General features: G+C 34.8%; 1 protein-coding gene across 1 annotated transcript; it reads right to left on the bottom strand.

Moving 5' to 3' along the window:
• Nucleotides 1-3,491: 3,491 nt before the first annotated feature.
• LOC126713026 (uncharacterized) lies at nt 3,492-25,516 on the bottom strand. Its single transcript, XM_050412619.1, has 7 exons — nt 24,604-25,516; nt 21,541-21,619; nt 18,252-18,355; nt 7,799-7,922; nt 7,522-7,707; nt 4,738-4,809; nt 3,492-4,605 (listed from the first exon to the last, which is right to left on the bottom strand). Exons 1-7 carry the CDS (start codon nt 24,996-24,998, stop codon nt 3,781-3,783), a joined length of 1,785 nt encoding a protein of 594 aa, XP_050268576.1. The 5' UTR covers nt 24,999-25,516; the 3' UTR covers nt 3,492-3,780.
• Nucleotides 25,517-26,188: the final 672 nt, after the last annotated feature.

Here is a 26,188-nt window from a genome sequence, read left to right as displayed (position 1 = left end):
GCCTCATAAATGGAGTGGGGTAAAATACACCAAGAGAGGAAACTACAATTATGCAAATTTGCTTTGAAAAAAAAAACATGCATATGGAGTTAATAGTCCAATTTTGTAAGGGATTAAAAAAACAAACCTTCAAATGTGCATTGTGTCGTTTTCTCTCCCAACGCCAAATATTCCCATCATTCATGGTCCTAAACCTGGATTTGAAATTCCTTTAAAGACATTTCAAAAAACATTTAGTCCATAAAAAGGTGTGCAAGGTTACTCATGAATCTTGATTGCTAACCCTAAAGTGAACCACCAATGTTGTAGATGATTTACAAAAAAACGCAACTTAATTTGACATGTAGATCATTACTAAAATATTGATACCCTCTAAGGTATATTTACATTTACATTTAAATTTATTTTATATGCACATATGCTCATTATGCATCTTTCATTATATTAAGAAAATACAAAACCATTTTTAACATTTAATGAGGAAAACCCCAAATTGAATTTATAGTTTTTATTTTTTTGCATTGGAGCATAAAACTGCTCGATTTAATATAATGAAAATATAAATACCTTTTATTAAGCATTGTGGCTGCAAAACATAGATAAAAATTATGTGATATTTTGCACCAGTCATGTTTTTCAATAGAAAAGATCTAATCTCTGAACATATTACACTCTCATCTGACGTTATCTCAAAATTTGAATATTAGTCCAATGGTATTGCAACATGTTTAAAAAAACCAACACCCAGAATCATACAATCCCAACAGAGAAATTTCAAATTTTACAATTAATTCAAAGTCCTGATTTGTTTTGCATCTAGTAATGGTGAAGTACTTGTTCATCAAATTGTATTGTATTGTTAGTTGTACCTATGCCCATTTGTCACCAAGCCACATCATGGGGTTCATCTAAATATCAAGTCTAGCTAACATCGGTTTTGAAATATCAATGGATATTAAATTTATAAGTTTAGTTGCATAATCCAATTTGGGTGGTGGGACAATAGAGAATATATACTTTCACAAGAAGATGCTTAAGAATTAGGAAACAATCTACCAACCCATCTTAAAATAAAACTGCAAAATCATACTAAATCGGTTGAGTTTTGAATATTTAATAAATAAACAATTGAAACACTCAGCTATTTTATCAAAAAAATTGGCGTGCATCTAACAAAAGCAAAATTTAAAAGATACAGGAAAATGTAAAGAGACAAAAGTGGGCAGTTTTCTGGAGAAGGACTCAAGGGCAGGGGAGAAAATAAAAGAAATTAAAGAATACATTTTTTTACAAAAAAGAAACCATCAAGCAAAATAATAGAGCAAGAAATTGGGATGTAGGGATACCTAGGCATGTAACGTAATAGAAAGTAGCCCAGCAATAACAAATTCAACACCCTAACAAAAATGAAACCATCCACACCACAGATGAAATAGGTAGAAACAAACGTAGAAAGGAAAAAAGAAAATAATAGAGCAAGAAATTGGGATGTAGGGATACCTCAACTGAACCACCCAGCTTACATCAGTATTTATATAGATGTAAGGAGAGGAAGGAAGACAGAGAGACTACCATTAGAATCCAAAACAGAAGTTGAAACCGTAGAATGGGAAGATGAAACTGTGAGAATCAAAAGGTGGGGAAGGGGAAGAAATTAAACCTGAAACAATTAATAAGTTGTGAAACAATTAATAAGTTGTAACCGTGAAAACTTAAAGCATAAGATGAATAAGTTGCAACAGAAGGCAAGGGAATAGCATAAGTTGTAACCGTGAAAAGCAATCAGGTTTGACAAAGGGAGTTAGTTGAAAAGGCTTTGGGTGTGGATTTGGGCTGTATCGTGGGTTTAAATGTATAAGAAGTGGAATTTAAAGTAGAGATAGGGTTGGATATAATTTTAGTTTTATTAGTATTTTATTAATTGGTAAAAACTATTTTAAAATTGAATTAAAAATTCAGAAAATAGGATGGGAATGACATGGCGGCTGACGTGGCTTGATGTGAGCGTAGCAACATTAAAGGCTATGAATCAACTTTTAGTAATATATAGATTATGACTTCAATTTGGAACTATTTTTGCAGCTATTGCCTATTAGATAAGAAAAATATTATTTATTATCAATTAAATTAATAAATATGACATCTTATAAAAGTTAAAGACATCACACCTACTTTTTTTTTTTACACATCCATTTTGTTTATGTATAAAATAAATAATAAAATAAATCTAATTAAATGATTTTATTAAAATTCATACTGGTTTGGTGGAAAATACTCGGGACCACCAATTTTCTCTAGTGAGCCAAAAAGCTTTTTTTTTCTCCCCACTTTTCCTTCCTACAGTTTTCATTCACCCCAATCAAAAACAAATACAAATTTTATGTACCATTTTTTGTGTTCTACTTTATGTTCCACTAATCACAACTTGTCATATATTTGTTTAACTTTCCTTATAAAATAACTAAAGTTTAAAATGAAAAAAAAAATTAAACACATGACAAGTTGTGATTGGTGGAATATAAAGTGAAACACATTATTAATTACAAGTTCTTTTTTAACAGGTAATTATAGAATACTCCATAAGTACAAAAAATACGTACTTTCTCTTTTCACATAATAGTAAGTCTTACTAATTGAGTTCATGATTGGATCAAAATTCATGTGAGAGAATGGAATATGCATTTATGGTACACTCAAAATATTCTATAATTTTCATTTGTATTTTTAACAAATGGTACACTCAAAATATTCATTTATGGTACACTCAAAATATTCTATAATTTTCATTTGTATTTTTAACAAACAAACAATATGTTAAGAACTAAAATTGAATATTTAAAAAATTAAAAACCATTAAAAAACATAATAGTACTAATATAATAATTATTTCTATAGATTAATATTTATGTGAATTTGAACTGATTAGGTGGTTCGCTTTGTGCCATTTGAAATTTACTTATAAGTTAACTTATTGTTTATTTTTCTTACTATCTGTGGGTCTCAAGTAAGTCACCTATTTATTTTATTTTACTTTTACTTTTTATTTACCATACTTTAGCAAAAAAAATTAGGTAAATTGTTTCCAAACGAACACAAATATTTCAAATTCATAACACATTTTTATAGCCTTAGCTTAATGATAGCCTCAGCTTAATGAATGTCGATGAAGACCATCTACAAAGGTGGTGGAGTAAGAAAAACAAATAGCTCTGAACTGCAATTTACTTGCAGCATGTTTTAGAAACAAAACAAAACAAAAGCAAAATCAACCATACCAAAACAAATAGAAGATATTCAGCAGAAGAGAGAGAGGGGTGAAAACCTAAAAATCTTGCCTACTCAAAACATCAGATTAGGTATGATCGTGGGTCTAGGAAGCCTCAAAAGGCCAATAACCAATTCATTTCAACAGAAACAAATTTCTCGTTTATTTTAGCAATGATCCCTCAAGAACTAAAACGCTCCTCTAATGATCTAATCAACAACAAAGATAAATTATGAATGATTTTTACTCCTTGATTGACAACAAATATCACATTTGTCCTCCCTTCCGTTCAGTAGCTGACATATCAAAATCGAATGGTAAAGATACAGCGACATAGAGTACAATGCTATGCACATATTTCAGACTACAAAAACAGTCAACAGATTCCGTTCATGTACTCTGAAATGCAACCAAACCAAACAAGAAAATCTCCTCTCCACTTTATCTGTGCTTGCTTTAAATTTGCGCTCTCTAAATTACCACAACCAGGGACCCGGGCAGAATTAGTAAACCATTCAGACAATACTAGGGGGATCTCCCACCCAATTGCAAATGGCACGGGGCCAGCGTGTTTTTATGCAGTCCACCAAAGGTGCATGCTGAGAAGGCTCTGGTTTAGCCACTTCAGCATCTTTCCCACTAGAATCATTTCCACCTGAACCAGAGGACAGGGCTACATCAGCCATGAATTCCTCTGGCGTCCACCTTGGGGGTACTGAAACCCTCAATTTAGTAAGCCTTGGTCTTTGCACAGGAGTCTCACCTCCAGATGTTACTTGACCGCCATTCAAATCTGATTTTGCAATCCCATTAAAATGGTAAAGATCAAAAACTTTCTTACCCATCAATCCAGATGAATCCTTCAGACCTCCCATGCTCCTGTCCAAATCCAAAATAACCTGCCAGAACTCACTCCATACAATAAAACCGGTGCTGCAAAGGTGATCAAGCTTCTCTGGAGGAAGTTTGATACTAGTTTCCTTGAGAACTTGATGGAACCCTTCCACACTAATGAAGCCACCACCTCCACTCTGATCCTGGGCATCAAAAGCTTTACGGATTTGTGATTCCCTTTCTTCCAGCTCATTCTCATCTTGAACGCTGATATCAAGAGCAAATAGAACTGTATAATGGGACTCACTCCCAACAACCCATATTGGCCATCGTGGGCATTTCAGATACTGGCCAACCTTACAGAAATTGAGGGATTCTAGCAGAGTGAGGAATCCAACTTCCACATTTCTGGATATGCCTTTTAGAAACATGCCACCACCCAAATCAATTCTCTCATCAAACACATTAGGGACAGCCTGCCCGCAGAGCAGTAGGTTTACAATTTCCTGTTCCATAACACAAGGATAAGAGCTTAATAATAATGTCCAATCATAGTGTAAATTTTCTTTTATAAGTAATTCATAATAAGGGAAAGCATCCAGTAGATCACTTGCTGAAGCATAAACACAGGTTTATACCTGAGAGGCATGCCCAAATGGAGCAGTGACTAGAGGAAGGCTGGGATCATCCCTGTCATCTTGAACAGAGTCCTATAAGAAAAAAGAATTTTGGTATATTGGTAACATGACCGTCCCAAACAACTGACCATAAAATCCCTTCAGATTAATGAAACTTAGAAAATGATAAACATGAAGCTACAGAAAGTGAATACAAAATTACAGTAGCAAAAACACTAAAATAAGTGTTCTAATACAAAATGTTTGAAATTGTCTAAAGATCCATTCCGGAAGACAGACAACAGCATGCATACATTTTTATTAAGTAAACATCTCAGCATTAAAAGTGAAAACAAATATACACCCATAATTTTCAAATAAATGTTGATCTCTGTTTCTTAAGTGTTACTATTGGTTTTGGATTGTATAAACTCCATTGCTCCCAAAACATCTCTCTCTCATCAATATAAATATATATGGCAAAATTTAGGTACAATTCATTAGGTGCAATACATTAGGTTCTCCAAGTAAATTCAAACACATGGTTGCATTGACTAATGAAACACAATATTATCTTTCCTAAGGATAATTAAATTCAATACAACTATTAAATTACCAACTGTCATAAAAGCTTAAGCTATTACGAAATAGTAAATTTAATCATTTAACTACATAATTCTAACACCCCTCTCACATTTGGGCTCAAACTCCCTTTTAATAAGTGAGGCCCAACCCGTGAGATTTTAAAATTAGAGGTAAAGTGGAGGAGATAGGGATCGAACTCAAGGCCTCTTGCTCTGATACCATATTAAATTACTAATTGTACGAAAAGCTTAAGCTATTGGAAAATGGTAAAATTATCATTTAATCACATGATTCTAACTATATGTTTGAATTAAATTTGAAAACTTAATGTACTGCACCTAAGTTTTACCCTAATATATATACCTATGCATACATCAATACACATGGAAACTTCATGAAGTTTTAATTGTTTAAAACGGTGCCAAAGCATTTAAGTGTCTTTTGTAAATGTAACAATTAAGTGTTATATTATCACTGGTGTTACACGTAAAGACTGCATATGTTGATCATTTGCTATTCCATTGCATTGTCACTTGTGACCTCAGCTCCTTGATTAACACATTGTATAGGGTTCATTTGGTTATTCCCTGAAAATGAATTAATTCTTTTTATAACTATAGACTCATTTGGTCATGTAAAGAACTAGGATTATATGTGTGTGTGTGTGTGTGTGTGTGTACCAGCTTTGAGAGGGAGTATTATGTAAATGTATGTGATAGGGATAAAATTGTAATACTGTAATATCATTGTAGCTACCCACATATAAATAATATGAATGTAAGTGAGAGAAAATTAATTAAAACTGTAAACAGGTAAGTACACCTCCTTTTTAAAAAAAAAAAAAATCAATAGTTACAACAATGAGAAAGGGGAGATTCGAACTCTGGTTCTCTGTTCTCCTAATAAAGGTGAGCATGCTATGTTACTGAGCTACAAGGCTCTTTGACAGGTAAGTGCACTTGATACTTATAATGGATTGGGTTGATTAATAATGGATCAGGAATCCCATTCACAATGAACAAGTTTGAGACTTTTTTTTTTTTTTTTTCCTTCTCATTTGATTGGTAAAATAGTGGGGAGGAGGTGGTGTGGTTTGAACCAGAGACATCAAGCACCATAGAGGGTGCCAGTACCACAGGGCTATCACTTGAACCCAAGTTTGATACAGAATTTTTATGACTTCGACTTCGTGCTTATGTAAATGGAGGACACTTCACCTGCCTCTTCCTTCTGAACCACTAACATAATCTACCCAAATTATCAGCAACTGAAGTCTTAGTTATCATTAAATCAAAGAATATTTTAAGCATAGTCATGCCCAGATCAATCAGTTTTCTGGCAGTACACTCAGGAGCAAAACTAGACCTAAAGGTGGGGTTGAAAAATCTATTAATCCCAAAAGAAAATTCAATTCAAGATTATTCAAGAGGTTAAGGGTTTCAAAGAAAGTAAAAACTCTGATAATTAATATATAATATATTCCCCCACCCCAAAGGGTGGAAGGTGACGCCAGATTAAAAATCCCTTGTGCATGGCATGGGTAACATATAAAAATAAATTAAAAAATCATAAAATGCACATAAAGCTAGAGTACATTATATATACCATTCAAACGCCCAACTCACATTCAGTATTTTTATATAAAATTTATAAAGCTTTTAATTATATGGCTTTATATTACTCACATTTTATGGGAATTTTTTGTTATCTATACAAGCATATGAAATGATGATATTCAATAAATAAAATATGGGTTTGGTTAACAAGTTTCCTTATGACATTTGTTAGTAGACCATTTTAGGAAAGTTTTAATACTTACTTTTATGGGTAATATGAAAAGCCCTCAAAAAATCAGTTACTTTTTTCTTTTCCCATAAAAAATTTCTAAAAATATTTCCTAAACCAATGGCATTCGTTAACTTTTCCCATAAAAAATTATAATGTTAAGAAGCTGAAATGAGAAATTGTATTATGAGCCTTCCATGCTGGTAGTTTAGTCCTATCTCACATAGCATGAAATTTTTCCTCACACTTTTCAAGCAAGCATGCAAGTGTGCACAAGGACAGACATATATTGTTTGAATTTCATTGAAAATTATTTTAGGTTCTGCCCCAGTTCTGGGTACACACATCACACAATCACAAAATGAGGTTAGACTCTGACTGAAACAACCAGTAGATTTATATTTTTAAAAGAGAACTCCAGGCAGACAAGCATACCAGGCCTCGAGAAAGTAAAGCAGAAATAAGAAACAGCATTGCCCCCATACGACTTTGGAAAATAGGAATCATTTCTTCAAGCCGCTGTAATGCACTAGCTTGCAAAGTATATGTGTCCACTCTCAGAATTGTCTGCAAATCATAACCTGATTCAATTGACAAACCTTCAAGTGCTTTTCCAATGATCTGTGACAGAACAATTTACCACTCAGAAGATAAGAAATGCAAAAAGAGTGCAAAGAGAAATCAATGACAAGGTCTGACAAATTTGGGTTACCTCTTCCTTCAAACCATCTTCAGAGCCCTCAACCTTTTGCCTAATGACACTCAAAGTTGCAACTGCAGCCCTTTTATTATCTCCACATAAAAACAATATCTCGCCCATACTTCTAACCAAGGCTCTGTTAAAAAAATAAATAAATAAACATAAATTTCAACAACAGTATGATTATAACATAAATCAACTAATCAATAATTAAAAAAAATCAAAATCTCCAAGATGAAACATTGCTTTCCTGTCAATACTTACTAAAAAAATTGTTTTTGCTAAGTACTTATTAAAAGAAATTACTTTGCAGCCAAATGTGAAAGTCTCCAACATAAAACAACAGTTAAAGTATATACTTCTAAAATCCGTAAAGAAGCATTGAATGTCAAATTAGCCTTGTGTTTTCCAAAAATCTTCATTTTTAATAATTCCCCTCTATAATGTTAACTAGTGAAAAAGTTCTTTCACATGTCATTTTTTTCATAATGCAGTAGATATTAAAACTTTTTCACATCATTTTTTTCATAATGCAGTAGATATTAAAACTCCTAATCACCAAACTCTGATGGACTCATTTGACGATCATATGTTCCTCAGTTTACACGAATTTACACAAGTCATTAGCAAGGGTGACCCAACCAACTAACTACTTGTAAATAATTAGGCTCCACTTTTCAAGTCTAAACTAACTACGCTCCTCTTCGTGCAATCCTGCAACTAACCTAGTGCTTTTCTTGCAATCCTGTAACTACTTCACTAAAGGTTACATTTATAGTGTTGGCTAGTTCACTTGGGTTCATTACCATTATAAAATGGCTTAACTACTGAAAAATTAAGGGAGGAAGAAAAAAAAGTAGAAGTGAAGATCATCTGCCCTAAGAAGGGCACTAACTGTAGACCCACCACCACTACTACTCTACCCAAGCTAAACCTAAATACACCCTCCTTTTTTCCCAATCCCAAGTTTTATCCTCAATTGCAAGTGCTTAGAGAGAGAGAGAGAGAGAGAGAGAGAAACTGGTAACCTCCTTTGAAGACTTAAAAGATGCAAGGGAAAGTTGGTTCTAGTGCTCAAGCATTAATTTGCTGAGGTGACGAGTGGTGATTGGCGAGTGCAATACCGGACAGCCCCCCACCAATGTTAAAAGTTTTCTTCTAATAAAAGTGGTGATAATGGTGAGCCCATGTAAAACTGTTGTTAGAGTTATTGCCCACAAATCACAACTTATTAACTTAGCAAGTTGCGTCCCTAGGTGGATTAGGTTTTTTTTTTTTTTTTTTTTTTTTTTTTTTTTTTTTTTTTTCATGTTTAATTTAATGTTTCAAGAGCAAAAAACCATCAAATTCGCACAGAAGTCATTGAAAATCCAATCTTTTTATTGCCCATCCCTACCTGGGCTCTTAAATATCAGGGGGAAAAAACCCTCCCCCTCCCCTTTTTTTGGCCCAAAAGGGAAGGGGAAGGGGAGATCTAAACTAGTGACCTCCACTTCATGAGGCGTCCTATCCTTCCATATGAAACGCGATTCAAGAATCCTTCAAGATCTTAACAAAAATTCTAATTTAGTGCTGATTTCTAAAGATCCTACATTAAAATCTAATCAGTAGAACGACAACTAGGAGTTGTCAGCCTCTTAAAGGAAGAGTGATGGATCCGCAAAGGCAAGATTATATTTATATCATTGCTGACAAAGTTGATGCTTTGGAAGCCAAATTTGTAGAATAAAAGGCCGGAATTCTTCACAAGAACAAAACTTCAGCCAACAACCCTAATTCTTCAAGCAGTAGCTCCAAGGATAATGTGAGATGTTTAGAAGGGAATGCTAAATAACCAACAAAAAGATCCTACCCTGCCTCTTGGGGTTAATTTTCGAGGTACACACACTTGAAAGAGCACATCCAACTCTTCTAGACATGGCAGCGGAACTGGTGGAGAAATTTTTTTTTTTTTTGGATAGGAAATAAAACTTTTATTGATAAAAATGAACATTGTGTTCACGATGATGAACACTCTAAACATGAAACAAAAACACATAGTTCTAGAACTAAAGCTAATAGATTGTAGGAAATCAACAATAGAAATACAATGCGTAAATTCCCAAATACAAGGCTACTAAAACAAAGTACCAAAAAGAAGAGATTTTAAGAGATCTAAAGGCCTCTCAGTATCTTCAAAGGTATGGGTGTTTCGTTCCTGCCAAACTAAACACATTAAACAAGGCGGAACCATATTCCATGTAGTGGACATGTGCTTCCCAAACCAATTCCTCCATACAAAAAGTAGAGAATTAACTGTCTTTGGCATTACCCACTGTATTCCAGACACTGCATAAATTTCACTCCATAAAGCATGCGCAAACTTACAGTGGAGTAAAAGATGGTCCATAGATTCCCCATCTCAACAACACAAGCAACACCTAATTACCAAGGCCTAGCCTCTCAAATCAAGATTATCAACAGTGAGTATCCCACCCCTAGCTACTATCCATAAAAAGCACACCCGTTTAGGCACCTTAACACACCAAATGCTCTTCCAAGGATTTGCTCAAGTACACAAGTGAATACTAGATGCAAATACAAGTTATACAACTATGATTTATAAGAACAATAATCATTAAACTCCATCAAATTTGAGAAAGAAAACTTCCCTGGGGCCGATAACCACTGGAACAAAGTCCTCAAAAAATGTGTCTTCCAATCTAAAGTTGACCTCTCACACCTATCCAAATTTTTTGCATTTCTCTCCCTCCAAATGCACCACATCAAACAATGAGGAATGGCCTTCCAAATCTCCCTATTGCAATGCCACCCAAAACAGCCTCGACAACTCGCTAGTAAATCAACAACCCTCCTAGGCATCACTCACTAAACCCCAAAAAGAGCAAAGGCCATATCCCATAACCCCTTGGCAATAAGGCAATGCAATAATAAATGATCTACTGTTTCTCCATCACCCTTACACATACAACACTCGGGGTGGCAATATTTGACACAACCCACGAACACAACACATTTTTTACGGGTTAGTATTTAGTATAAATGAGTTTGTATCAAAAGCAGGTCGACACGCTTTAACACGATTAATAAATCGGTCAATTTCTTGTTGACCTGCTTAACCCGCATCAACTCAAAATAACCCGATTTTTATATAAATGAATGTCTTTTTTATCTAACACAAATTTCAATTCTAAATATAATAAGACTAATTAAAGAATTTTAATGGCTATATTGATAAATTCTTCATTGAAACTCTTAAGTCCCTAACCTGTTTACCCTAAACAAAGAAAAAAACTCTCTTTTTGCTTCTTTTCTTTTCCTTAGATTGTCTACTAAATGGGTTGAAATGGATTATGTCGAGTCAACCTACTTAATAAACAGGTTGGATTTGGGGTTTTTTTTTTTTTTTTTGGGGGGGTGGTGGTGGTGTTGTTGACATGATTATGAAATGGGTTGCTTTAGGGTTTAGCTATGTATTTGAAATGCCTAAACATGATACAAACACAACATGAATTGCCACCCCTATACAACACCAACTCACGATAATAATATTACACTTTCTCAAGTTTTTCTACCATTAGAATTTTCCCCAAGGAAGTTGCCCAAAGAAAGAGTGCTACTTTTATTGGTTCTATAGAGTGACATGAATATTATGATGTGATTACCCAGGTGTTTCAAATTGACTTGCTTCATTGGATAAGTATTTTGAGTGGAATTACATTTTGGATGAAAGGAGTATGAGATTACCTCTTATGAAAGTTGTTGGACAAACTCAAATTAGGTGGATGTGTGGCATATGATCGTCAACTTTTTGCTTAGTTACCCGTTGTTACATGAGATGAGATGAGGCAAAAGCTAAAACAGAAGCAACTGCCTTGTTTCTATAAAGAGGATATATTTGAACTATAAACCAATCTTTGGCAAGGTAACATGTCAGTAATTGAGTAATAAGTATAAATTTAAAGAGCTGAAGATTCAGTGCAAGGGAATGAAGACCCATGGCAAACTTTAGCTTGATTTAAGTCAAATTTGAAGGCTGAATGGTTGCACACTGAATAATTACTATTGATGAGACATTTCAATTAGCTTTAAAGATTGAGGCAATCCCCACCCAACACACCCCCCCCCCCTCTTTCTCCCAACTAACCTTCTGCTCAGGATTGAGAGATACCTCAAAGAAAGTTTTGACCATGCAGGCAAGTTATATGACCAATTCTACCGCTGAGTTAAAAAATTAAAGCTCCGGGCTGATGAACAAAGAAAAGACAGAAACGATCATTTTTTTAAGTGCAGATAAAAAAGGGCATATAGCATGACAATGTCCAAAGAGGAAATTATATGCCAATGTTAATGCTAAGGAAACACAAATGTGGGTAGAAAATGAGTGATGATTCTAGGAGCAAGATTAAGCCCTTGAATGTTGATTATCTTTAAGGAGTAAAGGAAGATACTTCCATCCTATCAGTTATTGGGCATATTCCTACTGCACCAAAGCAAAGAGAGGATTGGAAACATACTTCAATTTTTTCAGATTAGGTTGTATCTAGTGCACAAAACTCCCACTTTCGCATAGCCTGGAGAGGTTTGTTAGGCAACCTTATCCCTTTTTTATTGGAGACGCTGATTCACAGATTCGAAACCATGACCAGCCACTTTTGGTGGAAGGCACTTGCTATCACAACAAGGCTATTGTTGAGAGGTTGAAGCTACCAAAGGAACCACGTCCTCAACCATACAAGGTAGAATGAATGATAGCATCTCTATTCTGATAACAAAATGATGCTTAGTTTTTATTTCTTGTGGGCAATATAATATTCTAAAAAAAAAAACAAGAGTTAAAGCCCAATGATCTTTCAAGAATAGATTTGAAGAGGGACTACCACCAAATTCAAATAAGGTCTGGTAAGACAGCCTTTAAGACAAAGAATGGTTTCTATAAATGGTTGGTTATATCATTCAAGCCTTCAAATGCACCAAGAAACTTTATGAAACCATTATGAGAGTGATGACACAATGTTCAACCCTTCATTGGCAAGTTCCTATTTTTTTATTTTGATGATGTAATTATTGTACATGGTGATGTCTGCTAGCAAGCAATGGGCCAAACCATCGAAGCCACATGCCCAAAATAATATAAAATAATAGTAAAATGGGAGAAAGAAAGAAGAGAAAACCAAAACTTGCTTCAACTCACCGAGTTAACTCATCATAATTCAAGGAGTTAATGGTGAGTGTGCACATTTGGTGGGACCCTTCATGACTTGCATGGCCTACATGGTTTATTTGGTCTTACTACACGTACTTGTTCTTTTGCATAGTTGCCATCATACTCCACAGCAACATGGCCGTTAGCCTTTAGCCATCAACAAAGGAATATATAGCCATTGCCTCTAGACATTGATAAAGTCATGTGGCCATTACCTTAGAGACATTGACCAAGTCATTTCACCATTAACCTTTAGCCATCGACAAAGGCATATAGCCATTTGCCATTAGTCTATAGACATTGACAAAGTCATGCGACCATTAGCCTCAACAAAGGTATGTAGCCATTAGCCATTAGGCAAAGTCATATGACAATTTCCACAATCAACTTTTACAACAGCAGGACTGGCGCAATAATGCCAAAAGCTACAGGTGAAGGACTTCATCCACTTCACACCACCCCATCACACCACGTACAGTTATACAGAGCAAGACCACAGAGGAGTATATCTCACATTACAACAAGCAATGAGGGTTCTGCTACAAGAGAAGTTCTATATTAACATGAAAAGGCACTCTTTCATGACTTGTGAAGTGGTATAGATTTTATTGACTCATATAAGGTGTGTGAAACCTCATTTAGCTATTTTTGACCTAAGCCTACTGAATTACAAGAAGCTCGTAGTTTCTATTAGAATTATGGTTAAATGATAAAATTCACCATTTCCTAATAGCTTAAGCTTTTAGGACAATCAGTAATTTAACATGTTATCAAAGCAAAAAAAATTTAGTTCGATCATTGACATTACTCTACCTCCCATTTAAAATGTTAAAGCTTTTGGAACAATCAGTAATTTAACATTTTCCATATGGTTTGGCAACTTTCTATAGGTTTATCAGACAGTTCAACACAATTAAAACTCCAGGAATAAATTGTATGAAAAAAGGATAATTTTCTTAAACGGAAGCAGGAAGCAAAGCTTTTTAAAAGGTAAAGAAATTGATGATGGAAGCACCTGTTATACGACTGTTCCATTAATGCAAGTAGTATTACTTCCCCCAAAAAAAAAAAAAAAAATGTCACGTAATAGAGAAATAAAAGAGAAAATATGGAAAGGGAGAGAAGATAGGAAAATGAAGTGCTATATTTTCTGATGGAATCCTCTGTCACTATATTCCACATATATAAGAGTTTGTTATAAGGAATAAAGAATGTTTTTGAAAATGAGAGACAGAAGGGACACCTCATCATTAAGGAAATTCTATACTCCTTGGGAAGAGTGTGATACATTCTTCTAGAAGGGTACAATACAATGGTAGTACTCAAAGCATATTTCATCAATAAATGCACAGGCCAATGAAGGTTGGTGGCAAGGGGTATCAATACGCATACAGATAGATCTTGGCCACAACAGAGAATGTCTCACCATAATCAATACCATACATAGGTCTAGGTATAATCCTTGGAAAGTAATAGAGTTTTTGAGACATTCAACAGACCCATTTGGATGAAACTGTGCACACATTTACATCCAACAGAACATTTCCGGTGAGAGGAACAAGATACTAAGTCCTTTTTTTCTTTTTCTTTTTTGCTGAGTAGGTACCAAGTCCCATCTAATGTAAAGTAGCCATTTTCAATTCCATGTCATGTCACCAACCTAGGTCAAATAATGCATCACGAATAGTTTTCAAAACTAAAACACCTGAAAGTACGAAAATATTACAGGAAAAAGAAGACAATGACGGGTACAAAACAAAATTACTAATGGAAGGCTTAGTAACACAAGAGCTTGTACCTTTCCGGATAGCAATAGAGAGTGAGTTTGAGGTAGGAGTATACAGTGGATCAGCAGATTGAGCTGGAAACCATGAACTGTTGACATAGACTTGTAAAAGAACTGGAGTCTTTGATGCTAGAGCCTATGGGGTTAAAGGCTCGGACAAAGGTCTAGTGTATAATGCCTTTGGCAGATAGCAAAGGATGTCTTTAAGACATATTCATTGTCAGACCACAATAATCAGATTTTCTGGCCAAATTGGGTTTTGATTTCTTTGGAAAAGAATTGAAAAATTGACATTAAATCAACGATTTTTCATTAAAAAAAAAAAAAAACCATGTTGTTCAGGAGTAGTCTTCAACCAAGTAACAAAATAGTGAAACAAATTTGATGCAATATGGAAAAGACCCCATATATTTGAATGTACTAACTCAAATGAGTCAGAAACCTCACCAACTAAATTAGATTAGATAGATTCAGAATGGTGTTTACTAAATTGACATCTTCACTAGATAGAGATGAAATGTGGCTAAGACTCATAACCTGACGCTTCAATGTGGACAGGGACGTATGACCAAGATGATAATACCAATGCAAAGAAGATAGGGAAGGCTGAAGGGCTTGTGGAGGAGAAGCGGGTACAAAGCCTAAATAGTAGAAACCACATACTTCATGCCCCATACCAATCATTTAAGTTGTCTGGAATCCTGAAAGATACAATAGAAGGGTAAACTAACGCAGCACTAAAGGTCTTTGGCTAGTCTATAATGGACTACAAATTAAGGGGAAAACCATAGATGTGTAAATCAGATAACAACACAAGGTCAAGACTAAGTGAGTGGTTCTAGAGCCTTTAACTTTGGCTGAGGAACTACTGGCTAAGGTAACACTCTGAGGTGATGTAACAGTGTGATAATCAGAAAGACAAGTGGATGGAATACCTGACCAGGTAAAGTGATTATGGAGGAAGAGGTTACTTGCTGTTGATGAGCAAGAAACACTGGGCATACTCTTCTTTTAATATGGAGATCAATTTTGTGTCTTGGACAATAGTGGATGGTCTTGATGCTAGAGTGGACTCATCCTGTGAGAAAGCCAGATTGGCAGACCCAAAGAGTTTTCCATGGAGGTCCCAACAGTAATTGCCTATGTCATTATTACGCCCATAATACGTACTTAAGTTCCCAATTGCTAATTACTGTCATCATTATTCCCCACAATGTGTACTTCAGTTCTTAATTGCCACTGTGTCTACCTCCCCTGGAGTTGCAGCCACATGTACTCCAACCACCTCAACTATTATGACCTTGTGGTCCACCATGACCACCGCAAGTGGCAATCGGTGCAAAGTGCTCACTAGAATCAATGATTCAAGAATAAATCTCAAGAATAGATGGAAGATCGAAACTACATAAAATCTGTGCACGAACAGCGGAACAGGCTCATACTCTAACCTTCAAACCACTAAGAAAATGAACCACTTCAATATCCTGACATTATTTCTTCATATGTCAGAAGTCAATCGTGAGGGGTTGATACATGTTCCTCTCCTTAAGGACTCCCATGACTTGAGAACAGTATAAACTCTGATAACCCCGGATGAGGTTTAAAATATTGCTTTCAAATGTCATACAAGCTACATTCTTAGACGCAGAATAAATATGTTGTAACCCCAATGTTCGATTCTATCCTAGTTCTATACCATAAAGCGTTAGACATTATCAGGTTATCCTCCTAATACCAAAGACTTGCGGAGGAAATAGAGTAAGTGCAGATAGATGTGCCCCCTGAGCTGATTGAATACTCGCAAATGCAAAGAGTGATTGCTTGTCATACAAGAGGTGATTAAAATAATAATAATAATAATAGAAGTCCTTCCCTCCCAAAAATAGTTCTACTAATCAAGACCAATTAATTAAAGTTCTTAACATTGAACTTAATAGATATCATCGGAGTGTTTAATGTAGTTATAAGGAACAAAGTTCAGGTCTAGTATTCATTATGCTAATCAACAAAGTAGGAAATTAAGAAATTCAAGCAACAAAAGTGGATAAAAGATGAAGAAATGATCTCATGTAGAAATGATCTCTAAATACCTCAGAATGGGCTGAATAATGTGAAAATGATGAAGAAATACAAAAAATCAACCTAAATATGACTTTTACCAGTTGACATTCAAGCTATATCAACCGAAATCTTGCGGAACCAACCAAAATACCTCTAAACCGGCTGAAACATGAGCTGAGCCAACTAAAAAACGCTCTGAACTGACCAAAACACTACTGATTCAGTTGAAACATGGTCTGTACCAGCCGAAAAATGGTAGAACAGGTCGAAACGATCCTACACTACCAAACACTAGATTGTCACCTCAGCCAAACACCAATACAGACTACCTTAACCCAGATTCAGCTATCCTTATCCATGATAAGGGACAGCTAAATACTGAGAGCCAAACATCCAACACTAGATTATCTACTAGTCCAGGATAGGGAATAGCCAGCAACGTGAACCAAACAAGGGTCTTTGCTGTCAACTCTGTCCAACTACTTCACTGGCAATGCTCAGAATCTTTTGACGACTACAACGTCAGCACCAACATAGCTCAACGACAGCTGAGAAATAATCAAACATGCAACCCTTTTCCTTGGGATTACCATAAACCACTGTAACAATGTCGGAATTGTCAAAAATGATTGGAACAACCAAAAAGCTTTGGAAATCCACCAGAAATTGCACCAACCAAAGCCAACCAAACCAATGAGTCCAACAGATCAACAAATCAACAAATCAGTCATACACCCAAAAACATCAACAGCAACAACGGAGATGAAGACAACATTTTCCCGATGTCGTCATATAACTTCCAACATCATCAAGACAACAGATCGTTCAACCCAATACTCCAAAAAGAAATCAACAAAGTAGTTGAATCAGGGAAGGAAAAAAAGGAAAAAAAAAAAAGAAAAAAGAAAGCTAAAATGGAATGAAATAGGGGCAAGGAAAGAATTACAATTTCCTGCTCTGATACCATGTTAGGTAATAGAGAAATAAAAGAGAAAATACAGAAAGGGATAGAAGAGAGCTCAAAAAGCAAGCAAAATGACAGTCACCATGCAATCAAACACAGTGCCAGAGACACCAAAGACAATGAATTTATGGATTATAACATTTTTTAAGAGTCTAAGGTATTTCCCTGCATGAAGATGAAGCAATTAAACTTCAAATCTGTAGCTTAACACCTGAACTATGGCACACTGAAATAGGACATGTGCTAGTTACAAGAAGCTGTTTGAGATGTCCAAAAGATACATTGTTAGCAGACTTCCAAAGCTGGATTTTTGTTGGACATAGTGTGTGCAGAGTGCCAGTTCAGCAAGGGCCAAACGCTACCTTTCCAAGAGTCAAAGTTATAGTTTAAAGCAATATATGTACTTTGATTAAGACATGATGTATAATGCAATGCAATAATTAATCACCTTGCTTTTGCATCTTCAGTTAGAGAAGCAAAATTATTCGATGCAACAAATTGACTTTTAGACAATTCATCCGGAGAGAAAAGAATATATTTGAGAACAAATGCCTGCAAAACCCAACAGAAAGTATTGCAACCCATATAAGTACAAAAACATGTTTCTAGAAGTAATGGAACCAAGAACTTAATTAAAAATAAACATAATCAAGAAGACAACTCTACTTAAAGAAATTTAAATCACTAACACAAAAACATAAGGGAACAAACTCTGTTAGTGACATAGTTGATAATACTCATTGTATCACCAGATTTATTGCATTGGAGGAAGATCCATGATAAATAATTACCTGTCAAATTACATAACAACATCACAAGATTCACCATTCACATGGAACATGTACATAAAACAGAAAGAAAAGCCAAGACCAATAAAGTTTTCCAATGTAAAGGACTTCATGCATTTTTTTTTTTTTTTTGATAGGTAATCAAAGATTTATTGCATGAAAAAGGACATCATGCTCACAATGGTGAACACTCTGACATACCCACACAAGAAAATAAAATACAAACTAAAACTACCATGAAAGGGTAAGACCAAAATATAACTTATTAGTTTCAATGGGGGAAAACCTAGAGAACTTCCTAGTGAAAGTACTTTGATATTCATATAACTCGTTAATCAAAATTAAACTATAAAAGGCCAATTAGCTAAATGAAAATTTCAGAAACCATCTAATCACTCCATTACCTAATTCAGATTGAACTAACAGGTTGTTATTAAAACATGTCCCATATAACGAACTTCTAATCACTAGAATTCACCTAACAAATTCTTTGGGAAGGATGGAACAAAATGTTGGCAGGATTTCTAGGACTGATATCAAAGCCCTAAAAATTTAAGATCAAGCTGCATAACTAGTAGACATTTCATAAATGTAATACATTTGAAAATTATATCCATTTTAATACTGTAAAAGTTAGCAATTTTTTTTAAAATAACGTATGATAGGCTAAACATGATTTTTTATGAATTTATCATGTTTATATCTTCACATTTCAATGGCCTGTCACATATCAAAAACTCTTTTATAGTCCAGGCTGACGCTATTAAACTCTAGACATGAGAACAGGTTAAACCAGCATCATGCCACCATGTTCAACATGCCGCCAGGCCTCATACAGGTCAAGACCAAGCATATTACTCATTTAGAATCTACAACCAGCTTAACACTTAATAATCACCCGTGTGTGTGTGTGTGTGTGTTTCAATTAAAAATTATTATTGTTGAGATCATGTATGAATGTACCAATGGACACGGCAGATTCTATTAAGAAACTGCGAATTTAATGGTGAATATTACTGCTTATTTTATAATGTACAAACAGATCATAATTATTTGTTTCCTCCAAAGGACAGGCTCATTTCTTCTCCATTTTTCTTTCTTTTTTGCTAGTTAAAAAGGGCAGAAGGTGGGAGGTCTGAACCCCAAACTCCAGGCACCACAAAGGGTGCCAATACCATTGGGCTATTAGCTTGAACCCCTCTTTTTATTTTTAAACATTCTAATCAAAACAAACAATGTCAAAATGGTTACATATGCGGGATAGGGAAAAATCCTAGAGACAGCTTCATTCTGCTGGGTCAGGATTCATTAATCCATAACCAATTTCTATATCAGGTCAGAGTTACAACCAAAGAGAATTACCATTGTGAAAGATATGACCAGATGGCAATCATTGCCCCCTAATCCACAAGCTAATAATTTAATTGACCCTAATAAGACAAAAAATCATATTATTGAAATCACAAGAATAAAGTTACACTCCTTTGATTCCAAATTGTGTCTTGTTAAACAAAGAATTAAGTTTAATAAGGCACGGCTAATTAATTGAAACTACCTGTAAGTTTGATATCAGTTTTACGAAACCACCTGTAATTATGAATGACAAAACTCTCTTGTAGTTTGTCATTCATAATTAGTTTTTAGATGAATGACAAACTCTCTTGTAGTTGGTGCCAAATAAGTTTGAATTGTTTTAGTTTATGCATTTAGTTTAAGTTAAAGGGTAATACAAGAGGATGAAATTTAAATGCTTTGCTTTAACTTTTACAACTTAACACTCAATTTGCTAAAGTCAAAAATGGAAAGACCCACGCTCTATTTGAGACCAAAAGAATTCCTTCTTTAGTTTTTTTTTTCCTCTTTCTTTTCTTTTCCTTAATGTCACTCATAATAGAATAAATTAATAATGATAACCAAAGTAAAATAAATAAAGCTGATATTAGTTTCTCATTCTTGGACATAGAATACAAAAATAATAAGCCTTCAGCTTCTTATTTCTAGACTTCTCATGCAACTTTCAATTTTCTTGATTGGTTGATTTGTATGTTCGCCCTTGAGGCCAAAAACAAAATGGAAAAGAACAATTATATCCCTTATATAAATCCATACATTATTTATTTTTAATAATTCCAACTAGAGCACTAATTGAAATTTTCCAACCAGACTCTACCTTTGGAGGTACAACCTTCCCTCATCTAAAAACAAGATGGAGGAGAGGAGAACCTAAAGTCTTTAGTTTAAACAACAAAAAGATGGTTTTTTTAATAATTTGATAGTTGGGAGTGGGAGAACTTGAACCCTGAATGTCTCTGGTGGACAAACACCTGGAGGTGCTAGTTGAGCTACAAAGATCTTGGAAAACAACAAAACAAAAGGATGGATTTTAAAGCTGAAAGTATTCAAAGGAAGGTCATGTCATTTACTAACCACAAAACAAGTAAAGAATAGAAGAATATTAGAAAACCTGTAAGCTCTTACACTTGTTAGAAAGGATCTCTATATATTTGATATTTGTGTATTTTCAATAAGGTAAAATATCATTTAAATCATCAAGAGGAAAAATACTGCCATTAAATTTTAAAATATTCCAACTTCCAACCTAAAAGGATTCCAAGTCTTCTGCAATTGCACCTCATACTCTCAAATCTCCCATAAAGTTCTAAGTTTTAACAATCAATTAGTTAAATAAACCTTAAAACACTGTACATCTACAACAATTTTAAGTTGACTTGAAAAAAAAATAGAATTTTACAACAGTTCATCTAATTTGGTGACTCAATGTTAGCCAAAGTAGTGGGTATTGAATCATAAATTTAGCCTGTTGGAAACAACAAAACAATACTAATTATGAGCATATGTGAAATAACACACGACACATCACAAAATTCTAGGTCACACACAGCATGAGACAAAAAAATACATATTAATGTTAAGTAATCAGGGCATTACTTGTATGGCTGCTAAGACGCCACAGGGCCCACCTTCATGCTGCACTAGGCCCATAGATGTTTCTGGATCAGAACTAAACCTATATGAAAGTTTTTTGTGATATTAGCTAATAAGAGCAAGAAATGACACTAACATAAAGATTTATTGTTTAATTAATAAAAGGAATAAAAAACATACCAAAAAAAAAAATGTTCAGAGATATTAAAGATGAAGGAATGTGCATTTAAGGTAAGAAAAAAAAAATAGGTCTATTATAATAATACGGACAGATACATACATAAGCAGCAGATTTAAGCACACAGACAGATATATCATTTCATCATTAGCTTACTTAAATACTAAGCCTAAGCTGAAATAAAAACTGAACAGTATAATAAGATTAAGCAATTAAACATATATATAATTAAAATGTTAACTTCAGAACTGTACAAAGATATTAATAATGAATGGTGGACTTGAAAAGGAAAAGTATTGGGGGGCTTGAGTTTTGTATCTGGCATCACAAAAAAGGGCTAAAACATAAGTTTTTGCTCTCTAGCTTGTGAAACATAATAACCTTACAACAAAGGTCATGTAATCTTTCTGCTCTCTTTTTCTTTTTTCCTTTACAATGTATCAGGTATGATGCCAATCACATATTGGTACAGCCATAGTTTCAACGAACCAAGTTTCTAAGCAAGCAAGTAAAACATTCCAAGCTTTTTAAATTTAATGATAATATGTTTCAAACATTCATTTTTAATGGTATTTTCTTTTTCGCTATGTTAAGTAGAGGGATATGTGTCCCTGGGGATTTGAACTCAAACCCACCCCTAAGAAGAGGGCCAGAGATACCACTTGAGCTAAGAGGCTTGGTTTTTTAATTGTATTTTTTTGTCACTAAAAGATTATTTACTATAATACATTAAATATTTAACAAGTGAGTACTTGCAACCTTGTCAATATAATTCCATATCTGACCAAATGAACTGAAAGGCAACCACACACTAGACTACCAAAGCAAAGGCCTCAAAATTTTCTTTTAGATTGAACTTCTATGGATATTTCTAATGACAATTCAGACTCTCTATAACATATTTATTATTTATTTCTTCAGAAGATTTAATTTAATTTTTTCAAACATCCTTCTGCTCCACGCACAACTGTACAATCTTCCATCATAGTATCACCATATGAGTGGGAAGTAGTGCCTTGGTGTTCTGCATATAATATACGCATAGTTTGAACCTTTTTTTAAAAAAAAAAGTAACAATATTTATTAAAAGAGAAGATTACTTCATGTTCACAATGATGAAAATAAAGTATCTTACAGAATTACAAAGAATTATACAGAGAATCAAAGTGAATCTTGAAATCCCAAAACAGAATTACAATGTGTAAGACCACATGCACAAAACCAATCAAACAAGGTACAAATCAATAAGGATTTCAATTGATCAAGAGGTCTCTCATCATCCTCCAATATACAGTTATTATGTTCCTTCCACACTATCCACATCAAACATAAAGGATTCCAAACATCTGAAAAGTACTTCCCAAACCAATTTCTACCATCCAAATAATAGGTCTGCTACTGTTGACACCAAATTACATGAGCAAAATCATAGTGGAGCATTTATTCACCGACTCACCGTTTCCCCACTGCACTGACACATACAGCACTAGCCAACTAAAGAAAAACCCTTCTTGATAAGATTGTCATAGGTAAGAATCTTACTCCAAGTCCTATTTATCAAAAAAAAAAAAAAAGAATCTTACTCCGAGTTCTTGTCTGAACAAAAAGGACACCCTCTTTGGGGCCTTGACACACCATATACTCTTCCAAGGGAATAAATTAGCATTGGTTCCATGAATAATCCTTATAATAGGAGTGAACATCAAACATACCACTCCTATTCAATCGCCATCTCATCTTATTACACCTCATCCCCTTGGGCACCTATGAATAAATAAACTCTAGAAAGGAATTCACCGACTCTAACTCCCAATCATGAAATTCCTTGTGAAAACACATGTTCCAAGTCCTAACCACCCATCCATTTGGCAATGCAAACAAGCAAAGGCCGAGGCATCTCTATCAGCAAAGCACACAAACAGGTTAGGATACAAATCCTTCAATAGAGATGTCCACTCCATTGGTCATGCCAAAACCTTACTACAGTCACCTACCTCAAAGGACACATACTGGAAGAAACTATCCCAACCTACTCTGATACTCCGCCAAGTCTACACCTATGCGGCCCTCTACTTGCTTTTGTACTCCATCCACCCCCTTCCTTCCTGTACTTAGAAGCTACAACCCGATGCTGCAAGTGTGTAACTTCATGCCCAAAGCACCAAAACTTCCTCTCTTTTTTTCTTTTTTCTTTTTTTTTTTCTTTTTTTTTTTTTTTTTGATAGGTAGATATAGTGGAGAAGAAGGTGGGATTCGAACCACAAACATGAAACACAACAAAAAGATGTCATTACCACTAGGCTATCACTTGAACAAAAGGAAATATTGGAAGTATGGATTTTTCACAATACCAAAAAGAGGAAGAAAACTTTCCTAATGATCATAATCCATAATTTAACCAAGTTGGTAAAAGGTACAAAGTATTACATGTTAAGAGCAACATGCATTCAGAGTAGTAAGTTCTAATATTAGCTACTACGAACAGCACACAGAGAAGTGAATTTTGTCCCATTCTAAAGATTGTCAAGTATGTCAAATAACATAGTTGCACTTTATGAGATAGGTTATCGCCAATATCAACTGCACTCAAAGTAATGTGACTGCATAAACTAAATATTAACACTAACCCAAATTTAGCCATGTAAACATACAATGAGCTGTGCATTACTACAACATCCCCTAAAACAACCATATTCTGAGACTAGTGCATAATAACCCACAATCTATTACCTATCCAATATCCATATAGTATACTTAGATTACATTCCATCTTGCCATATACCTACAAAAATCGCGAATTTCTCAAACTCAATAACTCATTCAATAAAACCCACAATTTCCTAACACAACTAAGCAACAGAATTAAAATCAAATAATCAAGACACTACCTTATTCCCTGATTAGTCCACTGTGCAAGAATGTCTTTGGAGACCTCAGTCCCAAACACCATCGAAAACAACTGCTTGGCTTCCTCCTGCGACAGCTCCTTCCCCAAATTCACACTCTCCACTCCCAATTCCTTCTCTTTCTTCTCAACCTTCGACACCGAACCCAAACCCGAGCCGGCCAAGCCCGAAGCAGAGCCCGTCCTCGCCGCCAGCATTCGCTTCTCGGCAGCAGCGGCCATGAGCTCCCGCTGTAAACGCCGGGGCGACTCGTCCGGCGAGACAGCCGGAGCTCCGGCAGGTGTGTCCCTTGGCTTGCTCCGCTTGGGCTCAGGTGGAGAGTGCTGCATACTCATCCTCAGAGCGATCCTCAGGTCCTCCTCTTCCTGATCTGCCATTGAAACCCTAAGATCCGAATCCAAAGAATCTTCAATGCGAAATCAACGAGTCGTACAAATTAGGGCTCCGATATCCGATAAATTCAAAATTATTGCATACTTACAAGTCCATAATTGAATCGCAGATCAATACGAACGAATTGTGAGAATTATATATATATAGTACTAATTGTATTTGATTTGAAAAAAGAAGAAGAAGAATGAAAGAAAATTAAATGAGATTTGGGGTTTTATTGTAAAACGGGGTCGTATTGGGGACACCCCCGATGCTTTTTTGTGGAGGGATTGGCGATTGTCTGATTGGTAATTAAAAAGAAACAAGATGATTGGTGTTGGAATGACTGCTGTGCCCCCTCTGAGTAAAAGAGTGAAATCAGATGGATAGGGAAAAATGGAAGGGTATTTTGGGGAATTAATAGTTTTGGATTTAGTGCGTGTACTTGAATGAGCGGCGATACTTTCCTTTTACGGAGAGTAAAGAAGAGTTTCCGATTGATAGTCAGAGAGAGAGAGAGAGAATCTATGCTAGTGAAAGTCTGACACGTTATTGGAAAGTGGGCTTAGATATGGTGGGTGTCTTTGGTTTCCGTACGATTGGAATTGCGTTTCCTGTTTGGGCTTTGCCTTTTTTGAGTTTTGAGAATAGAAACGTAGTCATTTGTCAAACGTTGTTGTACTCAAATGTTTTTTTTTTTTTTTTTCCTTTTAATAAAGTACCCAAAAAAAAAAATTAAAATAAAACATTTTGCATAAAATTTAGCGGGGCTTGAATAAGAGATATATGGGTCAAATTTGTCTATATCAAAATCAATTATTATAATATTTTTATTGAATTTTAAGAGCAACTATTATATAACAGGTGTTTCTAGCATATGTATATAAGAAAAAAAATTAAGAATAATGATAACTCATTTGTTCCCTAGTATGAAGTATGGAGTTGATTAGTATGAAGTATGGAGTATGGACAACACCATTTGTGCACCATTCCCCGAGAACCATTTTGTGGTCTTAAATATACAGAAAGCAATTGGTTTATAACTTTTCCAAAAATATATATTTTGTTTATAAATTCACATGCAAAGAAAAGGAGAGCTTGGTTCCTAAAAAAAAATTAAAAAATTAAATTAAATTAAGAGGGTTTTTGTGGAAGTCTTGATTTGAAGGAATGTACAAATGGGAATTGATATCAC

This window comes from Quercus robur, chromosome 2 (assembly GCF_932294415.1).
Source record: "Quercus robur chromosome 2, dhQueRobu3.1, whole genome shotgun sequence".
Lineage (NCBI taxonomy): Eukaryota > Viridiplantae > Streptophyta > Magnoliopsida > Fagales > Fagaceae > Quercus > Quercus robur.
The sequence above is the reverse complement of the archived record's forward strand: the minus strand, read 5'-3'. Positions and strand labels throughout refer to the sequence as shown.

Bases quoted from the DNA above. Each gene is read 5' to 3' on its own strand.
- LOC126713026 (XM_050412619.1), bottom strand. From the start codon at position 24,998: ATGGCAGATCAGGAAGAGGAGGACCTGAGGATCGCTCTGAGGATGAGT. The intron at 18,356-21,540 runs GTAATGCCCTGA...TGGGTTTTGCAG, and splicing joins GCGTCTTAGCAGCCATACAA to GCATTTGTTCTCAAATATAT. The intron at 4,810-7,521 runs GTATGCTTGTCT...TTTTTCTTATAG, and splicing joins CTTTACTTTCTCGAGGCCTG to GACTCTGTTCAAGATGACAG.